General features: G+C 32.9%; 1 protein-coding gene across 1 annotated transcript; it reads left to right on the forward strand.

Moving 5' to 3' along the window:
- The first annotated feature begins 8,194 nt into the window (after positions 1-8,194).
- LOC140056838 (BOS complex subunit NOMO1-like) lies at positions 8,195-25,616 on the forward strand. Its single transcript, XM_072102335.1, has 25 exons — positions 8,195-8,379; positions 9,116-9,251; positions 10,050-10,150; positions 10,754-10,860; positions 11,234-11,459; positions 11,753-11,887; positions 12,107-12,196; positions 12,510-12,566; positions 12,809-13,008; positions 13,272-13,437; positions 13,783-13,924; positions 14,248-14,382; positions 14,666-14,799; positions 15,198-15,346; positions 15,985-16,239; positions 16,352-16,434; positions 16,635-16,800; positions 17,170-17,296; positions 17,779-17,955; positions 18,909-19,115; positions 19,432-19,638; positions 22,093-22,194; positions 22,657-22,776; positions 23,231-23,323; positions 23,996-25,616. The coding sequence occupies exons 1-25, from the start codon at positions 8,242-8,244 to the stop codon at positions 24,122-24,124; spliced, it is 3,582 nt and encodes a 1,193-aa protein (XP_071958436.1). The 5' UTR covers positions 8,195-8,241; the 3' UTR covers positions 24,125-25,616.
- Positions 25,617-25,742: the final 126 nt, after the last annotated feature.

The raw sequence follows: 25,742 nt of genomic DNA on the forward strand, positions 1-25,742 counted from the left end.
CATTTAAATGCAGATATAACGCACACAATAGTTCATTCCGTAATGTCAAATACAAAAACAGCACAACGCTTATCCAGTACATCTGGAAGCTAAAAGATGATAACATAAAGTATAACATTAAATGGCGAATAATAAAGAAGTGTAAACCATATATTCCAATGTTAACAAACGGTGTAATCTATGCTTACAAGAGAAGTATTATATTATATGCAAGCCTGAAACCAGCTCACTTAACCATAGGAACGAATTAGTCAGTGCATGTAGACATAGGAGAAAGTTTCTACTAAAGTATCAGTAATTTAGATAATAAGAATTTGGTTAACAATAGACTGTCCATGAAATAGAGATGCGTTGTACTTGCTAATTAGCATACTATTGTTCACATAAACAGTTTGTATGTATGTTAATAGAATGCGCCCAATTTGGCCCCAGTGGAGCACAGTGATATAAAATAGAAATAAAGTCACTAAATTTTAATATATTTTCGTATAAAACACTGTGTTCAACAAGTGGACACAATTTGGTACCAGGGGAGCAGTGATATAAAATAGAAATAAAGTCATTCAAGTTTTAATCTTTTCGTCTGTTAATACACTGTGCTCAAGTGGACCCAATTTGGCGCCATTGGATTTTTTTTTAAATGTAAAATAATGAATATTGTTTTTCCCTTATTTTGAAAGAGAGATATTTTGAGGATTGTAAATGTCAAGTGGACCTTTTTTAAAATCAGAAACAAAGTTGCATGGCATTATTTTTCATTAAATAGACGTCTGCCATAAAACCTCGAAAAGAAGCCCATGTGCTCCTTCATTTTTAGTACTCTTGGGTGGGCTGCTTTTCCACATGGAGTTCTTTTCGAGATTACTTTTGCAAACTTTTTTTATTATTTATTTATTTATTTATTTTATCTTATGTCTTTAGGCAATGTGGCCAAGGATTACCAATAGTGAATTAATCACTGTCCTATCAGATAGGTGGTACTCCCCCTGATACAGGGGCTATTGTGTGAACCAGTTTACCGGGGTATCCGAGAAGACTTGTTCCACCACCAGAACTAGGAGCGAGTCGGCCTCGAACCCTTTTGCCGATGTTGTTGTTGGCTCTTTAGGTAGGGTAAACGGCGCCCCTGCCTTAACCGCTCGGCCATATGACTCACTCACTAAACGAGGGGAACTCTGGCTTCCCGCCCGGAAAATATTTTATTTACATGATTTGAAAAATCTTCTAATGTAAATTAACAGCATCAAAATTTAACAGTGTGGCGTGTTGACCGCGAATGACTAACATAACATCTTTACCATAATACAACTGCACAGACACTCATTTGCATAACAACGCACGCAGATATTACCAAACTGTTTAAAATAGAGCTACAAGGTAGCCTACCCGAAATTGACATCTATTATGTTTTCAAACAACATGCATAAGAATCTTCAGTACCCCACCATGCTTGGAGCTGAGTAAAGACAATTTTGAAAAAAAGAGTTGTATACAGTAGGCGTTACATGATTTGAATGAAACAAACTATATAAGACTCACCAGGACAATATATGAGCTTGTCCCCGGAAAGTGCACCTATTCATTGAAATATAAAATTAAATATTAAGTCTCCAGTACTAGCCTATCCATGGTTGAGGCAGAGCAATGAAAATAGAGCCCAGAAATGCACTTACTTATACTTATTACTATACATAGTCACCTACGGATAATTATGATAATGTTAAAATTTCTATCCAGATGCGACTTCAACATTTTAGGTGGGGTTTTCTACTTTTAAAAAAAACTCGACTTCGTATATGCCTATGGCCTGCGGCCCGGCGGCGGAATTAGTCTAAGCTTCGAAATTGGTCTGGAAATCGGCATCTTTGCAAATGTTCTATATTTGATCTTATTTCACTCTCCATTAACCCCATACAAAAACCATCGGAGACAAACTATCTGTTTAAAACATGTTTATTCTGCTGAGACGGTGCGGCCATACACACCAACTACTATGAAGAATCGGACATTTCGCTACCGATGTTGCAACATTGATTAACAAAATCAAAATTTAACAGTGGGGCGCCTTGACCGCGAATGACTAACAATACCATCTTCCCCATTACACCTGCACAACATCATTTGCATAACAACGCACGGCTTACCAAACTGTTTAAAAATAGCTACAAGGTCTCCAGAAATGACACCTATAGTATTTTGAAGAGTCTTCACTACCCCACCATGATTGGGGCTGAGCAAAGACAATTTTGAAAAAAATATTTATTGAAATATGAAATTAAATATAAAGTCTCCAGTTAAGCTCATCATGGTTGGGGCAGAACTAAGAATGAAAGTTTAGTCCCCGGAAATTATGAAACGAAATATAAAAGTCTTCAGGACCAGCCATACAATGAGACATGCAATGCACGCGGCCGTGACGGTAATTCAACAAAACAAAATTATGAAATACAAACAGAGCTAGCACACAAAAGCCTACTTACTAATTTTAATGTTTCTATAATTTAGGAAGCAATTAGATTTATCATATCACCTTTGATAATTATAATGTTAAATTTCAACTATCCAGATGCGAATTTTAGGTTGGGTTTTTAAAAAAACTCGACTTCATAATATGCGTCAATTTCGAAGATCTGCTTAAAACATATTTATTTATTTATTCTGCCATAAACTTTTATTCACAACATAATATTAGTAGGCCTACAATACAATTTATCTTGCATAAAACGGATATTTAAAAATACACTATATATGTGTAACGGCAGACTTATAATTATAATGTAAAAGATAAAAAGATAAAACAAAAATAAAAATTGAACAGTGTTGTGTGTTGATCGCGAATGACTAACAATACCATCTTTCCCACAGCACATGTTCACACTCATTTGCATAACAAACGCTCGCCATACCAAACTACGATGAGATAAAATTAATTCTCTTCTAAACACGTAACGAAGAGAATTAATTCCCTTTTTTTACGTTAAAATAAATTGAGGGCGCTAAACATAAAATTTAAACCACCAGAGCAGTTTTCGAGAACCAAAAAAAAAAGATGGTAAATGTGCTCTCCCTGCCTCAGCACTAAGGCCCTGCCACAGCCTTTTGGGGTCGTTTCCACCACATCACCAGATGCATTGATGTTGTCGCCTCATGATGTGTGGTGGAAAGGGGGACGTTTGATCTGTGAACCCCAAACACAGTGGCTCGCATAGCCTTAACTCTATTCCACCGACCAGCATGGGAATCGAACCCACGACATACGTGTTGTTAACACGACGCTCAGACGACTGAGCTAACTGATCATTTTGGTTTTAGCAAGGTTTATAGGATATTTATGACGTAATAATGAATTACGTAATACACGTATAAATAGACTATTATCAGCTGTTCAGTCATGTTTCAGTTTGTGGTGCAACGGGTAATGCTTAGTTTTGAGTGCTATCAGCTGGGGTTCGAACCTCGACGGATATTTTTTTTATGAATATTGATTTTTTTTTTGTATGGCATTCACTTTTCCATTAAATAGACACCATAAAACCCCAAAAATAGCCCATGTGTTCCTCATTTTTTAGTACTCTTGGGTACGGTGGGCTTCTTTTCAACGGGTAAGCTTCTTTTCGTAATACACGTATAAATAGACTATTATCAGCTTTTCAGTCATGTACTTGGTGGCGTAACGGGTAATGCTCAGTTTTGAGTGATATCTGCTGGGGTTCGAACCTCGCGACGGATATTTTATGAATATTGTTGTTTTTTTTTTAAAGAGAGATATGTGACACTGTATTGTCGAACATGAATGGTACCATACCGGTAGGTATTCAAATATGCTTAATCGATGTAAAAATACTTTTAAAATAATAATTCATCAATTCTCATCTTTTATTATCTCGTAAAAACTTTTATTACAATTCCTTGGAAGTCATTCTAAGAAATAATACATCACCTGAAACCTGTAATATTATTGTGTAATATAAAATAGTACACATTTTCTGTATGTAGTAGGTTTAAGCGTATACACACATTCTCACGTGTATGTCATTGCGTACACATTGTGATGACAGCCTGGTTATGAAGACGTGTCACATGACAAACGTCTTCACAAACATTCCACCAATCAATTTACGGATATCCACATTCTATTGGCCTACATAGTCAATGTCCGCATCTTTTAAACGAACGCGGACAATGCGCACACATTATAATGACCGCCTCGTTATGATGACGTGTCACATGATTAAACGTAATAATTATTCACATTCCACTAATCAACTTACGCCTACCACAGCCTTTTGTATAGGTGTTTGAGGCTGTCATTTATAGGCGTATACGTACGCAGTGACGGTGTGCGTTTATACACATCAACAAGTGTATACGTACGGACATTGAATGTTTGTGAATATTTTACTGTGTTTGTCATGTGACACGTCTTCATTGTAGTTTGGTATGCCGTGCGTTTGTTATGCAAATGAGTGTGTACATGTGCTGTGGGAAAGATGGTATTGTTAGTCATTCGCGATCAACACACAACACTGTTCAATTTTTATTTTGTTTTTTCTTTTATTCTTTTACATTATAATTATAATTCTACCGTTACAAAGTATAGTGTATTTTTAAATATCCGTTTTATGCAAGATATTGTATTGTAGGCCTACTAATAATATTAAGTTGTGAGTAAAAGTTGATGGTAGAATAAATAAATAAATAAATATGTTTTAAGCAGATCCTCGAAATTGAAGCATATGGAGTCAAGTTTCTTAAAACCCAACCTAAAATTCGCATCTGTATAGTTGAAATTTAACATTATAATTATCAAAGGCCGCGTGCATTGCATGTGTCACACTTGGAAAACAATCACCATTGTATGGCTGGTCCTGAAAACTGTTATATTTCGTTTCATAATTTCCGGGGACTAAGCTTTCATTCTTAGCTCTGCCCCAACCATGGTGAGCTTAACTGGAGACTTAATATTTAATTTCATATTTCAATAAATATTTTTTCAAAATTGTCTTTGCTCAGCCCCAATCATGGTGGGGTAGTGAAGACTCTTATATATCATGTTTCAAATTACTATAGATATCATTTCTGGGGACCTTGTAGCTATTTTAAACAGTTTGGTAAGCCCTGCGTTGTTATGCAAATGAGTTTGTGCAGGTGTAATGGGGAAGATGATATTGTTAGTCCTACGTGGTGAACACGCTACAAAATTAAATTTAAAAGTTAAATTTTGATTTTGCTAATCTTTATTAGAAATTCAAATCATGTATGTAAAGATACAATGTTCCGGGCGGGAACATAGAAGCTCCCCTCCTTTAGTTTGCAAAGGTAATCTTGAAAAGAACCCCATGCGGAAAAGAAGCTTACCCGTTGAAAAGAAGCCCAGTACCGTACCCAAGAGTACTAAAAAATGAGGAACACATGGGCTATTTTTTGGGGTTTTATGGTGTCTATTTAATGGAAAAGTGAATGACATACAAAAAAAAAATCAATATTCATAAAAAAAATATCCGTCGAGGTTCGAACCCCAGCTGATAGCACTCAAAACTGAGCATTACCCGTTGCGCCACAAACTGAAACATGACTAAACAGCTGATAATAGTCTATTTATACGTGTATTACGTAATTCATTATTACGTCATAAATATCCTATTAACCTTGCTAAAACCAAAATGATCAGTTAGCTCAGTCGGCTGAGCGTCGTGTTAACAACACGTATGTCGTGGGTTCGATTCCCACGCTGGTCGGTGGAATAGAGTTAAGGCTATGCGAGCCACTGTGTTTGGGGTCCCCCTTTCCACCACACATCATGAGGCGACAACATCAATGCATCTGGTGATGTGGTGGAAACGACCCCAAAAGGCTGTGGCAGGGCCTTAGTGCTGAGGCAGGGAGAGCACATTTACCATCTTTTTTTTTTTTGGCTCTCGCCAACTGCTTTGATGGTTTAAATTTTATGTTTAGCGCCCTCAATTTATTTTAATGTCTAAAAAGGGAATTAATTCTCTTCGTTACGTGTTTAGACGAGAATTAATTTTATCTCATCCTAGTTATGCCGTGCGTTGGTTATGCAAATGAGTGTGCACATGTGCTGTGGGAAAGATGGTATTGTTAGTTATTCGCGATCAACACACAACACTGTTCAATTTTTATTTTGTTAATCTTTTACATTTGAATTGTAATTCTATCGTTACACATTAGTGTATTTTTAAATATCCGTTTTATGCAAGATATTGTATTGTAGGCCCACTAATATTATGTTGTGAATAAAAGTTTATGGTAGAATAAATAAATATGTTTTAAGCAGATCTTCGAAATTGAAGCATATGAAGTCAAGTTTTTTTAAACCCAACCTAAAATTCGCATCTGGATAGTTGAAATGTAACATTATAATTATCAAAGGTGATATGATAAATCTTATTGTTTTCTAAATTATAGAAATATTAAAATTAGTAAGTAGGCTTTTGTGTGCTAGCTCTGTTTGTATTTCATAATATTTGTTGAATTACCGTCACGGCCGCGTGCATTGCATGTCTCATTGTATGGATGGTCCTGAAGACTTTTATATTTCGTTTCATAATTTCCGGGGACTAAGCTTTCATTCTTAGTTCTTCCCCAACCACGGTGAGCTTAACTTGAGACTTTATATTTAATTTCATATTTCAATAAATATTTTTTTCAAAATTGTCTTTGCTCAGCCCCAATCATGGTGGGGTAGTGAATAATCTTATATATCATGTTTCAAAATACTATAGGTGTCAGTTCTGGAGAACTTGTAGCTATTTTAAACAGTTTGGTAAGCCGTGCGTTGTTATGCAAATGAGTTTGTGCAGTGCAGGTGTAATTGGAAAGATGGTATTGTTAGTCATTCTCGGTCAACGCGCCCCATTGTTAAATTTTGATTTTGTTAATAAATGTTGCAACATTGGTAGCGAAATGTCCGATTCTTCATAGTAGTTGGTGTGTATGGCCGCACCGTCCCAGAATAAACATGTTTTAAACAGATAGTTTGTCTCCGATGGTTTTTGTATGGGGTTAATGGAGAGTGAAATAAGATCAAGTATAGAACATTTGCAAAGATGCCGATTTCTAGACCAAATTCGAAACTTAGACTAATTCCGCCGCCGGGCTAGGCCTTAGGCATATACGAAGTCGAGTTTTTTTTCCTTCAAAGAATAAGTGCACTTTCCGGGGACACTAAATAAGTGTTTTATCTTAGACAAACAAAAGTTATTAAAATCACTGATATAGCTTGAAACTAATTTTTCTTTTGCATTACGGATGGAGTAACCGATATACCAAGTTTGAAATATTTTTGAGGTTTGGACGGCTGAGGAGGTATTGCCTTTAACAAAGATAACGAATTAATAGAACGTCTTATTAGAAAAGTTAACAGAATCACTGTTGTCTGTTTGCCTTCTGTTAATACTCTTTTTAGAGTCAGGGTTACAAATTCGTTTTGTCATATAATGACTGATGAGACTCATCTCTCTATGATGTGATTGTCCGGGCATTATATCCCCAGAAGTGGACGTATGAGAGTTCCTGCTTTTACCACCAACAGATAAGTTAAGGATATTGTTTTCTTTTAAAAAAGGTAACTTGTGGGGTGATCTGATCTTTTATTTGTATTCAATATATATGTTTTACCTTGTTGTATTGCAAGCTGCTGTAATGTAATTCTTATGGAGATAATAACGCATGTCGTATGTCGTAAAGATATTAAAATTCAGTGACTTTATTTCTATTTTATATCACTGTGCTCCCCTGGTACCAAATTGTGTCCACTTGAGCACAGTGCACTAAAATACGAAAAGATATTACAATTCAGTGACTTATTTCTATTTTATATCACTGTGCTCCCCTGGTGCCAAATTGTGTCCAGTGTTTAAACATATGAACGGATATTAAAATGTTGTGACTTTATTTCTATTTTATATCACTGTGCTACCCTAGTCCTCAATTGGGTCCACTTGAGCAGTTACCGTAGTACTATTTCTGTTATTGAAGTTAATAAATGCATAGATGGCGCTCCGTAGAGAAGTAGAGAATACTCCAGTTGTCAGAATGACACTCTGAATATACCTCATATACCTCGAATATACCTCATGTGTTATATTAAGAGGTATATTTTACACAACACGTATGTACCTCTGCCATGGTTTTGCTACCGATTACGTACTCCAAATATACCTCGGTTCACAGTGTGAGAACCGGCTTTTAAAGAAGTAGCGAAGGCATTTAAATAAAATGCAATTTAAATTCAATGTTTTGGCCTTTTGGGCTTTTTATTTAATAAAACTTATATTCCCAGCATTTAGTCAAGAGTTTATAGGATGTGGAGGGTTTGTTAAATCCGACATAGAAATAAATTACTCCCGTATTCAGGTAAGTAAATTATCCAGGCCAGTAAAGTCAGTGGCTGGCTAGGCCTAATAACTTGCTAGCCAGGGCCCAGGCAGTCCGCCAGGAGCCAGTTAGTTAGCTGGCCTACATCACCGATCCGGTTACACCTAGGCCTAGGATAGATAACTTAGGCGCCCAGGAAACTAAACTCGGATCTATAGCCTCTCAAGACCTACCTAGCTTTATGGCAGGTGATTTCGTTAGAATAGTTGATAAGAAAAAATGATGAATTAAATTTAAATTTTATTTTCCAAAATTAATTTTTATTTTATGTATGACGATGACATGTAATTATATAGTAGGTCTAGGCTAGGCCTACAATTATATGTAACATGATTTGCAGTTTGGATTGAATTGAGTATTTGGATTAAAAAATTGCGTAGCACGATATGCAAGAGAGCAATTCATTTTCCAACATTGTTGATAAAACCACAAATCCTATATAAATATTGTTTGTAGTTTTTATTATAAAATAATAAATTGAATTTCTTGAATGAATTTGAAATTGCCAAAAAAAGCGGGTGTCTAGAAAACTCAGATATAGAAAACTCAAATCTCAGATATATCTAAGTTTTCTAGATCTAGAAATCTGAGTTTCCTAGACACCCAAAAAAAAGCATTTGGTGGAGAAATCATTTCACAATTTCAAGTGTTTCAAATCTTTCAAATCATGCAATGATAATAAACTGTAGGGTACAGAATGAACTTTTTTTTTCAGGTTAAAGTTTATAATAAACAAGGTGCTCTGAAATACCATACAGACTGTGCTCCCAACAATGGGTACTTCATGATACCTATTTATGACAAGGGGGAGTTTGTACTGAAGATAGAACCACCTGAAGGTTGGACTTTTGGTGAGTTACACACAGGCCTTGTAGTTGTGCAGTAAATGCTACATACATTATACTGTACAATAATGATGATTTATGCTAACGATGATTTTGATAATACAGTTGTAAGAGTTGAGTTGATAGTGAAGATATACTGTCTGTGGGCTACCTCATTTTTTAAAATTGAATATACAGTAAAGACAATTAGAATCTGGTTTTAAGAGAGCATGTTTTCTGGGTTTTTTCCATTGGCCAATGGATCCATTTCTTGGAATATTTGTAATACTGTTTTACAATTGTATTTTATTAGATCAAAGCCAAAAGCAATAATAATTATTGGTTCATCATAATTCATGAAATTATCTTCCAAAATGTACATATACAAAATTCACTTGCACTGATGAAGCTCTGCTAACTTTTCTGGCTGTTTACTTTATCGTTTTGATTTAGCTTTTCGCTTTTTTTTTGTATCTCCATTGAGATCCAGCCACTGATACCCACAGCATTTTTTTCAGTAATTTGCCTTTGGATTTATGTACAAAATTCATATACAAATTTACAAATATAAATTCAAAGGAAAATTACTGACAATGTTGTGGGTATCAGCGGCTGGATCTCAATGGAGTATACAAAATAAAATAAGCAAAAAGCCAAATCAAAATGATAAAGTAAAACAGCCACAAACATTTACAAATATATAAATATAAAAAACATATACTGAATGATACTACTATCTACACATCCACCTAGCACCTTGGGATGGTCTTTAATGATTTGTTAAGGAGCGAAGTATAATGTAATAATATAAATTTATCTCCACAGAACCAAGAGATGTTAAATTAAACATTGATGGTAAAACTGATGTATGCAGTCGCGGAGAAGATATTAATTTTAAATTTATGGGTTTTGCTGTTGAAGGAAAGGTACTTTTATCCATAACAACAACATGCAAAAAATATCATTATTACAAACTTGTAGGACTTTAAAAAAGGAGTTTTAGAAATCTATTAACTTTTTCCAAAAAACAATATAAACAAAAAAAATAATGATATCGCTAAATAAAAAAAAGAGAATATAAACCATAAAAAAATATGGTATTGATATGATGTCATTGTGTCCATATAATGGGCACCATCGCATTTTTTGTCACATAAAGTTTAATGTAGAGCTTAAGATTTTTAAACTTCCATTAAGCTAATTTTTCATGTAGGCCTATTAGGCCTTACTTTATCTTAGTTTAATAATTCTTTTGTGTGTGAAAAATATCAATAAAATAATTATGCAGGTATGTTCCAAGTCCCACCACTGAAAAATGACTTGAAGCTCATCAACTGACACTGTAGGTGAGGGAAATACATCTCGCTCTGATTACTAATGTTTACAGGATACACGATTTATTTGTACGCTTGATTACATTAATTCAATGTAAGGATATATTCTGTCGGGGAACTTTAATACGATAATTTAATTTCAAACTAACAGTACTGTACCAATTTTTGTTAAATGTTTTTTAATCTTACACTCAGGTCATCAGCAAAGGTCAAAGTGTAGGACCAAAGGATCTTGTTGTTTCCATGGCAATGAAGGGAGGTCAGGTGAAACCATTGACAACAGCCACTGACAATACTGGAAAGTATGGCCACTGAATTAAATTAAAAAAAAATATTTAGAGAAACTCATTGAGGAGCCTTTAAAATCATAAAAAAATTAGCTGTTGAAAATAACCTAAATAATTATGCATAAAAGAAATATTGTAAAACAAAAGTAATAAATAATATATTTAGAGACAATACAAACAATAATGCATAAAAGAACTGTAATAAAATGTGTAAAAGAATAAAAGTACTGTATAGAGTAATATAAGAGTCATGATCAGGCCTATTCAGATTTTTAAGTTAAGAATACATTTTTTAAAAAACAAGAGAAGAACTTTTTTTTTTGAAAAATAAAAGCTAATTTTGTGTAATATACAGCTTTATGTTATTACAAATTTCTGTTCATCTTAGATTTAAGTTTCCAATGATTTTACCTGGTGAATACATTGTAACTGCTACACATCCAGTTTGGAAATTTGAAAAGCATTCAACAACTATCACAGTTGACAAGGATACTGTTGTCCTTAGTGATGCACTCATCATTGCTGGATATGATGTCAGAGGTCAAGTGTCAAGTGAGGGAGAAATGGTCCCAAATGTTAAGTTTGTGTTGCTGTCTGACACAATGAAGCCACAAGTAAGGGGTTTTGTAATTGTCTGAAATAAATATATTTTTAATCTACAGGGAACTATCTAAAGTCTGTTTTTAATTTCCGAGTTTGCCACTATTTTGGTGTCCACACTAGTTATTTTGTCCATCTGCAAGCAAGATCACATAACAAAACTCTTATCTGATATGTTGAGTTCACAAACCTCTTCAAACTACAGTTTGTCATCTATTTGGTAATGGTATTGATAGCATAGCAAGGTAAACGGTATTGTTTTTTGCCTATGAAATCACCTATTATTATAATAAATTTGCTTTTGCAGGATGTGTCCGATTGTCAGAAAAAAGCTCCTGCTGGTTTCCAGAATTCTGGCAGCAAGACATTCCTGTGTCATGTTCAGTCTGATGCATCTGGTCTGTTCATATTCCCAAGTATGCCAACTGGAAAATACTCAGTGGTGAGGTTCACTGTACTGTACAATATACTACATTAGTTTATAACTCCCTTTTACGAGAGATTACCAGTGAAAGACCTTTGAAAAATGTACTGTACTACAGAATATTGGTATTATTTTTGTACGCCTTGAGCACTTTGTGGATATGTGCGCTTTATAAATCTTATCTTACTGAATAAGTTAATTTTTTTCTATTTTATTTTTCATTTAATTCCATTGCAGGTTCCATTCTATCGAAGTGACCTTACGACCTTTGACCTGACTCCAGCTAATTTAGACATTACTGTTGGCCATTCTAGTTTAAAGCTTAGTGTAAGTAAAATAATTGCAGATAATTATTAGTGTGTAAAAGCTATTGGAGGGGCTTCTTTTCAAACTCATGATTGTAGTTTCCAAATATACTCCCTTTTGTCACATACAGTTTGATAATGTAGACAGAGCTGCATATAATAAGGCTTCTTAAGGCATATTATATTACTAATTGTAAATTACTTGATATAAGTGTCAATGGTATATATTTTAAAATTACTTATGTTCAAAAAGAGAGGAATGATGTTTTCTGAGGATCATCACAAGGCTTCTTTTAAACAGGTTATTTAACAGTACATTGTATATTGCTTTACAGACTCCATTCAAAATTGAAGGATTTTCTGTGATTGGCAGAGTGGTTAACTCTGTGAAGGTAAGGATAAGCACTCAACAAATGATATATTTTACCTAGTTGTATCTATTATTGTTATATATAATTAGTAGTGGCATAAGTTTAAATAGAACATCTATAATGATCATCTAATTAGACAACTTTTTCAATGGCTCAAATAAACAACCAACGTTGCTGTTGAAGGCTTCTAAGTAGAGAACAAACGTAAATATCCTCTATGGAAGAGTTTACCTATATTCATATCAAATTTAAAAAAAAATTAGGGCAAAGGTATAGCGGGCGTGACAGTGACCGTCAACAAACAGACGCCAACCACCACAAAAGCAGATGGATCCTTCCGTCTTGAAAAGATGAAATCAGGTCACTATATGATCAGTGCCGTCAAAGAGCACTACCACTTCAATGAACTAACCACCAAGATTACTGCCAATACACCAGAGCTTGCAGACATTGTCGCAGCCAGGTATGTGTATTATGCTAACAACAGGATTTACTTGTCTAAGGATCTAAAGCTCTGTCCACACCATCAACCTTGTTTGACAAAAAGTTTGATGTGCCCAAATATGATAGTGAATCATATCCATGTATGGGCACATCACATTTTTTGTTGCATCAAGTGTAGACAGAGCTTGTATAGGACTGTAAACAAAACCATCTCAGAACAATCACTAAGCTCTCATATTAAACATATTGATTTTTAACATAACCCATATTTTCTATTTCAAGATTTGATTTGTGTGGCCATCTTCAAATTGATCAATGGCCATCTGGTCTGGCAAAGCGATCTCACAAAGTTGTTGTGGCAGGAAAAGACATTAAACCGATGTCAAAGACAGTTGATAAGGAAGGGAAGTTTTGTCTTGATGTTGCACCAGGAACATACACTGTCAAGGTAAATGAATCAGTCAGTATGTTAATTTAATGTATATCTATTCATACAATTTATGATTGAAAAATTATAGTTGTTTTAGGACGGGAAACATTTTCTCTCGTCCTGTATACGCTACCGGAAAATTTAGTTTTGTAAACTCTGGCAATTGACATACAAACAATATAGTTTCATTGAATTGTTTTGGAACATCAACCATACAAGAACTTTTCCATTTCAACATAGTAATTGTTCTTGTTTCTGTTTGATGATCTTCATTTTATATCTCTAATTGCTGCTAATAAGCAAAAATAACCAGTATTTTGATGACAACAATCAACAAAATAGCATACTAAATTTTTGTTGCAGGTTGAAATCAGTGATGCAGAACATGCAGCAGGCTTTCAACTAGTTGAAGCGACTCGTGAAGTTATCATATCAAACAGTCCTGTATTAGATGTTAATTTCCAACAATTTAAGGCAGTGATACAAGGCTTTGTTTACTGTCTTGGTGAGGCTTTTGTCTAGGCATTCTTTAAGGAGCATGTCAAATTATTTTACTGCATTTACTGCAGTAAAGTTGGTTTACCAATTAAACTACAGTAACTGCAGTAGAAAGTTGATTCATTCAATAAATATATATATAATAAAAGGCTACTGCTGCCCGAAAGCTCTCCAAATTTTTATGACTGTTTTACATTATCGTTTTTATTTAGCTTTTTGCTTGTTTTATTTTGTATCTCCATTGAGATCCAGCCAATGATACCAAGCATTGTAATTTTTTTCAGTAATTTGAGTTCGGATTTATAACAAAACTTTTTTCTTTTTTTGTAGACATATGTGGTGAAGTTGACTTAGCTCTAAAGTCTGTAGACCATCCTAAACTCCCAGTTCGAATAATCAAACTCGCACAAGGTACTAATCGGGCCAGCTTTATAATCCGAGACATCCTGCCTGGTACTTACACATGTAAGTAATGTTATTCTAATTATGCTTAGTTAATTTGCATAAACACAGACTCATATGATCTGCGCAACTAGCACTTATAGTGTGTTTTTGCTTACATAAAATGGTTATTAGAAAAAGATTTTTTGGTCTATCTATGTGTTAATTGTTTTGTTTTTGTCCTAAGTTACAGTACTATAAGTCATTATTTCCATTCTCAAAAAGACAAAATTACTAAGTTTGCTTCTTATATCTATTTCAATCCAGCTTCCTCTGGTAACTATGTATTATTATTATTTTTGTCTAGTGAATGGCAATCATGCCCACTGGTGTTGGAAGGAAGCTGTAACCATTAAAGTCAGCAATTCTGATATCAATGACATTAAAATATATCAGAGTGGCTATAAACTTCAATGCCAGAGTTCTCATGCTTGTTCATTGGTAAGTCTGTTCTTGTGGAGAGTGTGGACACTTAGCCGCAAATATTATATACATATAGAAACAAAAATAATCTAAAATTATATTTTAACACACAAATCAGAACACATAGTTTTATTAAAATATAGTGAACTTTTTATAAAAATAATTATATTGTTAATCATAATGAAATGAATAATTTCTTGGTAAATTATCTAGCATCAGGATCATGTAGAATATGTTCTCCCATTGATTTGCTCTACATGCATGACTAGTGTATAAAATGGTCGTAGCTGCCATCTTGTTGGTCCCTCTACATGAAGAATCACTTTTTGAACAGCGATAACATTGGAGTCCGCCCTCTAGCCAATCTATAAACTCTTTAGTTAAATCTACGATATCTTTTTCCCAACTATTATTAGCATTACCAACATGTACAGAATGGTAAAAACAGTGGTAAGTTTGATGTTGTCAAGGGAAGAAATACAATCTGTGTGGATAAAGCAGGTGCATACAAACTCACCACTACCTCATGTCATCAGTTTGACAAGAAAGAATATCAATTTGATACGTAAGAAACCAACATATTATTGTGACACTTCACCTATTTGTAATCCATTCATTATGTGGGTGTAGTGTACTTTAAGTGCATAGATATTCTGCATTTATCAGTGACTGAAAGAAACATTTATTTATTTATTCTAATACTGTGTGACTCCTTGTCCCAACGTTATGATACTGTGTGTCTCTCAAAGAATGTACTAGGTTCTTTGAAGTGCACATGAGCCAAATGTGTATTTTTTATTCAAGAAAATTCGTTCTACTACCAGAACCATCTAGCGAGTCAGCCTTGAATCCTTACTACGTATTACAGTTCTATTCTATAGTCTTAATCATTCAGCCACTCACTTTCTCAGCCACTTACGCAGCATGACTTTTAGGACCAGTTTTTAAGGTTACTACTGGCTAGAATATTTTGAATTCTAGAATATTTATAAGTGGAGAAAAGAAACTGTTGCAATTACAAATTCTCTTATCTTAAGTAAAAACTACTTAAGTGAAATCCTTTAAAAATATTTATTGACTTAACTGAAATAATCACTTGAGTGTAATTGATAAATATAGCTAAAACGTGTTGGCTTTAATGATGAATGTGACTATCTACCTGTATATCCAAAATATTCAGCGATAATTGTGTAACCATTACAGATCAAATCAGGCGTTGGTGTCCATGACAGCTTTGAAACATCTTGTACAAGGAAAGATTATTTCTAAAGAGATGATCTCTGATATTGAGGTCAAAATTACATCATCAATTCCATCTGAACAGCCTGTAACTCTTGGACCCCTGAAGGCTAAGGCAAGTTTAACTGAGAAACAAGAGAAATTATCGGGTAAAGATGCAAAAACAACTGACAAGGGCAAGAAGGAGTCGTACGAATATGAATTTTCTCATTGGGCAAGGTAATGAATTTGACTACCTTCTAGTTCCATTTCTTCTCTGTCAATGTGGAGATCAAACATTTTTATTATACATGTTCATGACGTCATAAGTAAATGCTTTCATATTTCTCAGGACTGCAGAAAAACTTACATTTAAACCAATTTCTGGTGAAGTGCTTTTCTATCCTAAAGTGTCAGAGGTCAAAGTAAAAGGTGGTAAGTACAAAGAAAATACTTTGTATTAGTACAATAGAAGTATGTTTTGATGTTTTTTTTTACTCTGGAACTAGTCTTAAAGTTTCTTAAAGCCTATTTAGTTTTTCTTAAGTAAGAACAATTGTCATGTAATGTCAAAATGTTACCAGTATAAACATATTCTCTAGGACCTATCACAAATCTATTTTCAATTGCATTAGACTCCTGTCCTGGAGAAGAAGTAGTAATTGAAGCTAGGACTGGCATCTTTATATCTGGCAAAATAGTGCCACCGCTTGAAGGTGTGAAGATTGACATTCATACTGAGGCACCAGATAAGGCGGTTGATGTAATCAAAACTCGGACAGATAATAAAGGGGTTTATAGGTAGGTGTATATTGAAACAGTGTTCTTCCACTAAAAGATAGCTGTTATTTTCATTTTCAACACATGTCTTCTGAGCTTATTGGTGCCATAGGTGCTAATGAACATGTCATACTGCATTTCTTGAGCTCATAGAGTGCACAATTTTTCACTTCGCAAACAAATATTTTAACTATTAAATTCGTTGAAGTGAAAAACTCAAGGAACTAGAATATGTCAGAAAGAAATTTGGAAGATGAAAACATTCCGTATAAACTAAAGTGGAAAACGCCTTTTTTATGCCCGCTGTATTCTAATTGTAATAGTTTTGTTCAGCCATGCTCTCAAGACCCATTTGTTCCTATTAATTTTAGTTATATATGTTTTCTTTAGAGTTGGCCCATTTGTTGACACAAATAAGTACACAGTTTTTGCGGAGAAGCAGGGTTACACATTGACAGCAGAAAAAGACAATCCTAGTAACTTTATCGCATTTAAACTTGGTGAAATTACTATTCAGGTATGAAAATTAATGTTACTCAAGTCGCTACTAACACACTTATCTGTGAAACAATTTTAGGTAATATATGTTTTAATACTCTGGCCAATCCCTATTCAACAGATACCCCCAGGGGCAGTCGCAGGACTATTTGAAAGGGGTTGCCCACAGAATCCATATACTGTAAGTGCTGACTCTGTTGGTTAAATTTTATGATGCAGTTTGTGAATTTACAATTATATCGATACTGTATAGGATGAAATGGGATCTAAATTTCAATTTAGTGGCAGAAAAAACATTTTGTATGAAATTAAGGGTGTTGCCCAGGCCACTAGGGCAAAACCCATGCGACCGCCCCTGCACCCCTTTTAAGGGTACACTTTGTTGTCCCCTTAATAGTAATTGTTTACTGTATTGGATTTACTGTGGATTTGAATTAATCCAGTTAGTATTACAGCACTTGAGATTCTTGTTTACTATAAAAAAATTTGATTTGTTATAAGGTAGTAGATGAAAATGATCAACCACTAGTTGGTGTTGTACTATCATTGAGCGGTGGCAGTTTCCGTAGCAATCAAATGACTCCTCAATCCGGACGAATCACCATTGAATTTCTAGGATCTGGACAGTACTTCCTAAGAGCTTTCCTCAAGGAATATGAGTTTGAACCCAATTCTAAGGTAAATCTGCCATTTTCATTTCGGTTTTCATTACTTATCCATTTGATGAAAAGTAAAGGAACATTTTTTCTTGCTTTCTATGATATGCCTTATTTGTGTCCACATCCCAATGCATGTATGAGTTTCCTAATATTTTAAATGATGCCCATGTCCTACTGAAAATTATGTTTCAATTTTTTTGGATACAGACAAAAAAATACATAAATTTACTAAAGGTGAATGAAACATTGGCTTATAGTTAATGTCATATGCCACACTTAGAAAGTGCATGGTACATTTATTGTTTCCCCTGTGGAACAGTGAAAACAATTAATATTGTCAGTTCTTGGCAATTATAAATAATAAAAGGCAAAAATATGATTTAATTTCCACCAGCTCATGGCGATATTTTATGCAAGTGTCGCCACTAGGAAATAGTACCTTTTATATATTATTACAAAAGTTGATTCATACATTAAAACATAAAAGTGAAAAAAAGAATTTCTAGGCTTTTACATTATCTTGCCTTATACAGCTAACTATTGAAACCCTGCATACAAATTAGTATTTAATGTAGCAACCTAATTCGTTCACAACTAATCACATCAATTTTTCATACATATTTATGAATAAATTGTTTAGTTTTTGTATTTGTATTTAATAATGTATAAGAATATTAAAAACCAAACTTTGTTTGGCTAATCTAGGGGTGTCCAGTTTTGGAAAACTTTATACAGCTTACGGGTGTCTTTTGCAATATTTTTAGCCAGCATAGCAAATTATTTTATAATAATTGTCACATTTTATATTTTGTTTCGTCCAGTTTTAAAATTGTTTCGTATGTATTTTATTTAAATTGACAGAGAACCCTTTAGTAATTTTTTTTATGGCTAATAAAATAAAATAGGGTTCAAGTTTGGTGACATCCCTATATTCACATTATAGCATGTATTTTTTCCTATTCAATTTTCTAGATGATTGAAGTTAAAGAAGCTTCATCTGTAAATCTTAAAGTCATAGGTCATAGAGTAGCATTCAGTTGCTATGGTAGTGTGACCTCTCTAAATGGTGAACCTGAATCTAACATTGCCTTGGAGGCAAAAGGTCTTGGTGATTGTCAACAATTAATCGAGTCAGCCACTTCAGATGATGAGGGTAAATTCCGTATGCGTGGCTTAGAGGTAGGTTGTTTACTCAAATATAAGGCAGATTACAGTCTTTGAGTATGCTCTTAAAGTCAAAAATGATTTTCCAATATGTTAGAAAGGAGTTGCAAATGTGACAAATATTATACATAAAAGATTACCAAAAACAAATGTGTACCTGGTAATGTCATAAACAACCTTTCGCTGATTACCAGCTGCATTATGGGAGTATGGTTCCATACATGTTTGATCCAAACCGGTGTAATAATATATACAGCGCTTTAGAGGTTTTACAACATTAAAAATAATTCCAGGATATTAATATTATTAATTTTGTTTTTGTTGTCATCAGCCTTCGTGTGAGTATGAATTGAGATTAGAAACAAAAACAGGCATTGAAGCCGATGACCAGATTGAAAGAGCTGTTCCTCCACTGACCTTACTCAAACCTGATGGAAAAGATATACATGATGTACACATCATTGTCTTCAGAAAGCAATCAAACTTTGACATTGGCGGAAACGTGGTGACTGATCACCAGTTTGTAAATACATTGAAGGTACAGTACTGTATGGGTTAGCCCTATATTCTCTTATTAGAAAGCTTTTAATTCGTGATGACCTATGACCTGTTGTATGCCCTGGCCATGGTCTGGACCTAAACTTTGCCAAAAATGTCAAGGAATGAAGTGACGTTAGCATGTGCCAATTGCTTTCTTATTACAATAAACAGGATATAACTAGGTCATACGTCTTCACAAACTAAAAGCTTCTATAAAAACTAAATTTGATTTTGGAGCTTGGATGAATAGAAAATAAACTGCAAAAAAAACCAAAAAAAGCATTTCGTCAGTATTATTTGTTGGATATGATCCAACATTAACTTTCTAATGTAAAGGCTTTAGGCATGTTATGCTCTATTAAGTGCAAATTATACTTGTTATTTTCTTGTATAAATAGAACAAAGGAATTATTTTAGAATTAATACATCTCTACAGGCTTTGTTTGACAATTTTTAATCATAATGATAATTTCAATAATAATTTAAATTACCGTTATTTAGAAAAATCATATCCTTCATTAAAATTTCACCAGCGGCCTCATCAAAGACATACAGTGATTATATATAATTAGAGTTGATTGTTATAAATCCAAAATTTGTTTTTAAATAGGTAGGAAGAGAATTAATTTTACATAGAATAATGTTTGTAAATTGTAAACCATCAATCATGAATACAGTAATTTATTTATAAATCTCTGAAATGGAACCAGCAGTATGACTGCTTCAAATCACATGTTTATATTAAAAAATCTAATAATTATGTTTAAAGATGTATTGTCCCCCAAAAACATGAAAAATGAAGAATAATTAAATAAGACTTTGAATAGAGTATTTTCTAGTTTTAATAAAGTTAATCACTTTCGTAGGAAAAAAACCCCTAAAAAATAATTTTTAAAGTTTCACTTATAAAATTACAAAATAAATGGTTAAATTCAACCTAAAAATCCATTGGCTGGCAGCCAATTTGACTATTTTTTGGCTTAAAATTACAGTTTTTTTAGTTAAATAATTTTTTTAGGATCTAGTTTTTGGTCAAAGTGGATAACTATTATGTGACTTTAAAATGGCATATTCAACAGAAAAATGTTTAATTATTATTTTTCAAGGGGAAAATACATCTTTAAATTGTAAAAACCATCAATCATGAATACAGTAATTTATTTAAAAATCTCTGAAAGGAAACCAGCAGTATGACCGCTTAAAAAACTATTGAAGAAATACATATTGTAAAATTTAAATTGAATTACACAATTGGTCCCTTATGATTCAAAGTCACTCATGCATTTGTAAGTATTTTTTGCAAATTTTAGCAGAGTCGTGTCTGTCATAAAAAATGCATGTAAATTGGAAAAATAATAAATTTAACTGATCTAATAAAACAAAAGACAAAAAATGTTTAATAATTTAAAATATTTATTGTAGAATGGTGTACTCAATTTCAGGTATTGTAAATTTTAATTATTTAACGTGGCAAATATAAGAAACATGGTTTGCATATTAGGTTTACAGTAAGTATTTGATTACAAGTTCAAATTCAACTTATTTTATTTGTCCTGGATAAATATAAGGTCATTCTGGTGCTGTGCCACATACTAAATATAGTTACACTATTGGAGAGATTTTGATATTCATCTTTTCGAGATGGGTTTCTTCTACGATGATTTTATTTATTTATTCAAGATCCAACATTGTAAAGAAAAACACCAATACAGGATCGCCATAACATATATCAAATATAATATTTGATTTACATAAAAAAGAACAAGGAACAAACCGATATATATATATATATATTTTATTAAAAATGACATTAAAAGCAGAAGTATTACAACTAAAAATATCGATGTAAGGAAATCTTTGAACTAAACTATTATATGAATGAGCAACCTGACAAAAAATACCGTTACTTATACACATAACTTATAAAATAGAATATGCATGATTACATATATAAACTGTAATGTCAATCAATCACACAGTTTGAAAGGCTTTAGGGCACAAACTTTATCCAAATGCATGGATTATACTTGAAATATTGAAAACAAAGTTATATATGCAAATTTATTCCTAAACTGATAATTGAATACAGTTCAATTCTGTGACATGTAACAGAGTCAAATGCAAAATCATTAATGTCAATGTGTTATAAATTTGTCTATTAGAAGTTTCTAACTTAGTATCATATAAGTCATATAACGCAAAACAAATTTTGATTAGATTTAATAATATCAATATGTGTAGCATAAATCCTACAGGTACATATGAAAAGGTACAAAAATATTTTATACAGTATTATAATTAAAAAATAATTGACGCGAGTTCAAATTTCAACATTTTATTTGCACATGTTGAAATTTTAATTTATGTATCTAGTTTGCCCTTCTTTTTTTTATCAACGACTTCTGTTCATGCTTTGCATCATGTTAAACACTCACTATTTATTTATTTACAGGTGACTGTATTTAACGAAAATGATCTAGGCTCTGCCATCCATACTGTAGCTCTTGGAGCTAGCAGCTTCTTCCACCTTCCGCCTTTACCAATGAATGGACAGGTATGTACTGGTGGTGTTCTTTGATAATCTCTTTACAGCTCAATCAAAGCTACTGTATATTGGGATTGGGTGCAGGTGCTTACCTCACTAAGGTAAGCACCTGCACCCAATCCCAATATACAGTAGCTTTGGTGAATCCTAATAGAACAGGAAACTGCTATAATATCCACAGGGTAACCCCCCTAACTCCTTTAATTGGCACACAGCCATTATGTGTACACTGGTCCTAAATTTGTACCTACTAGAGTTTTTATTTTAATTGTAATCTGGTCACAGTGATAAAAAGGTATCTTCATATTTTGTCTCAACTGGTACCTACTAGATTTTATTTCTATTGTAATATGTTCAGTGATGAATGGGTATCCTCATACTTGGCCCCAAGTGTTACCCTACCAGAGGTTATATACACCATACCCTGGTTATTAAAGAAGAGACTGATCTCTTTGTCAATCTTATTTTCAGAAATATGTACTAAGACTTGAGTCGTCATTATCAAAATCAAATTATAAATACAAGACTCAGGAAGCCTCTTTCATTGCTGAAGGTGTCTACCAGCATATCACATTTGAATTTAATCCTGAGGTAAGTGTGCTTTTCCGTTTTATGAACATAAATAATGAAATTTATCAATTAACATTTTTAGTAATGATTTGTGGTTTAGAAAACACGCTAAAATAAGACTTTCTATGATAGTAAACTTTCTATTTATTTTTGTTTGTAACTAACCAGTTTTCCATAAGTCATTCATTTATACAATATTTAATTGCGTTTACTAATTTTCTAAGAATAGGTGAATATATTATCCCTTTGTATTAATAATATGAATATTAATGAGTTGCTTTTCACCAAGATGATCTAACAATGGTTATAGAAAGGAATAAAACAGGAATGTTTAAGTGTCACAACATTTACGAATTATATACATCATATTGGTATTACTTTTGAAAGGAAAAATACAATCGTAAAAAATGTATTTCGATTAATATCATTTTCCAAGATATATTTTAAATCATTGTTCTGTGCATTTGTTTTTCAGAAAAGAAATTTGGACCAAGATTTTAGTCAAGGGTCTTACTTTGCATTGCCTTTTATTATAGCATTAATTGTTATTGGTGTGAACCATTCTAAGGTAATTTTATGTTATTTATTCAACATCTCACAAGTACGGAATGTTTACATGTTGGTTGGTGTTTCATGTTTACCATGTTTTCACACAGCAATTTTGTCTAAACCAGTTTGACAAAAAGAGGTGTGATGTGACATTTTTTGTCACATAAAAGTTTGATAGTGCAGACTGAGCTTTGTACCCAAACAAAAAACCACTGGGAAAGACCAATTGATTAATATCTACATTATTCTTGCAATCAGCAGGGATAGGGAAGAAATAGTCCAAACTCTGGGTGCCCCAGCCTGTCCTGTAATAATTCTATGCATTGTAGTATAGGCACAGACACTTGATTCGGAAGAATAGAAAACCTCTACTGGAACTGATTGAATATAATAAACTCAAACTTTTTAGATAGGTATGTTATATACTATGTCGTAATCTGTTGTTATTTCAGCCGTTGATTGAGTTTTTACTAAAGTTTGATATTCATGTTAATATAACTTTAGATTAGGAATGTTATTACTTGTTACAACTTTTTTCCTTTAGTCAGTGTGAAATAGGTTTTAGTCACTACTTTTCAAATGTGAAACAAATATTTATTTTGTCTACTGTTTCAATGCGTACTTTCTCATTGTGAACTTTAGTATCTTTTCTTTTTATATGACCTACTTTACTATTATTTTTTATTGTTAGGTATTACCATTTCTAAAGCAATTACAAGAATCGATTCAAAAACGTAAACCATCTCCAGTCAGAGCAGATTCGCGTGAAATAATAGATGATGCAAGACAAAAGAAGAAAACTAAACCAAGAAAGACATGAATTAGGATAGAAAATAAAAATAAGAAATAAAAATGAGAAATAAGAATGTAGAAATTGGAAAAGGGATATAAATTAAAACAAGAAAAGATAATAAATGCTAGAATGATACTGTACGTTAGGAACTGATCTGTAGGTCTTTTACAACTACGAAGCACCTGGGATTCGAACATGTCTTAATAAAGCAGAAGCCATGCGATTGGATTCACTAACTGTAGGTCCATATTCCATTAAGTTCATTTCGATATTCACACCTTCCTCTTTTCATTTCAGTATTTATGTTGATATAATAATGATAATATGAGCATTTATTATACAAATAATGAATGTTTTTGAGTGAAATGGTACAAATAATTTCATATGGTGAAAATTTCATCTTTCACCGAATGATAATTAATATTTATCGGTATCATTTCACGAATGTACTGCACTACATTTTATTTTTATATGAAGGGGTGTTATAAAAAGCACTCTTTAAACGATTTGATCTTGTGAGTTTTAAAAAGAGGATTACATTCATCTCCAAGATTCCAAAACTTACGAATGTGAAATGGAACTTTGAGTGGATTTTAAAAGGACCCTTTTTTCGAAAAACCCAATTTAAACTAGTAAAATAATGATGATGACTCATTGTGCTGCATTTGTATTTGGTTTTAAAAAAACAAAGTAAAGTAATCGAGTACAGTGTCTCTGTGCCGATTTAAATTTTCATGGTTTAATATGCAATCATTTCTAGAAAATTGTATAAGATATTTGTTATGATTTTTTAACTGTACGGTTATATATGGGTAGTATTTGGTAGGCTATTGTAGTAATGTAAGTAATATTGTATGTTTATTTGGGAATTATTGGGTGTAAATGTAATGTTTTAATCTTTCTGAACACAACGTCAACAAATAGTATGAACTTTCATTGATGATTGATTTTCATCAGGGAGCTAAGTAAATCCCATGTGTTGCCCAACTCTGACGTCATAATGCTCAGTACATTGAGAGCACTTTTCGAAACCGCACGTAAATCTCGGATTAGAACATGGAGCTATCAATGGTTGGAATTACGTTCATGTTCTGTTAAACAGCGTTGGTTGGTTGGGTGGCATACTTATTCCCTCTGGCTTTGAGTAAAATAGTTACTATGACGTGTTTATAGTTTTTCCAAGTATAAAATTGTTTTTGTTGTCATACAAATGAAGGATATCATTTCAATTTATTAAGCAGGAAAGTATTCTCAAATGTAACGAGTATTCGGTAAAATGACATGTCATAGTCTTGTAAACATTTTCCCGCATGATTTCTTGGCGCAGCAAATATATATTAAGATTAAATGTCATTGTAATAACAATGTTATATCAAAGGCATTGTACAGATTGCTTGTAATTTAATCTATGTAAACTAAATCTTGCTGATAGGTGTCTAATTTAATCATGAAAAGAAATGTCCAAAACAAGTTAAATAAAATAAGAAATTAAATGATTATACACTAGAAGAAGAGTAAATAATAGTAAAACAGTCTGCCTACTTATAAACTAATTATGTATCTTCATTTTATATGCATTTTCATAATAATATATATGTATAATGCACACTAAATAACTAGTGTGCCATTCACATTAAATAACTAG

This window comes from Antedon mediterranea, chromosome 8 (assembly GCF_964355755.1).
Source record: "Antedon mediterranea chromosome 8, ecAntMedi1.1, whole genome shotgun sequence".
NCBI lineage: Eukaryota > Metazoa > Echinodermata > Crinoidea > Comatulida > Antedonidae > Antedon > Antedon mediterranea.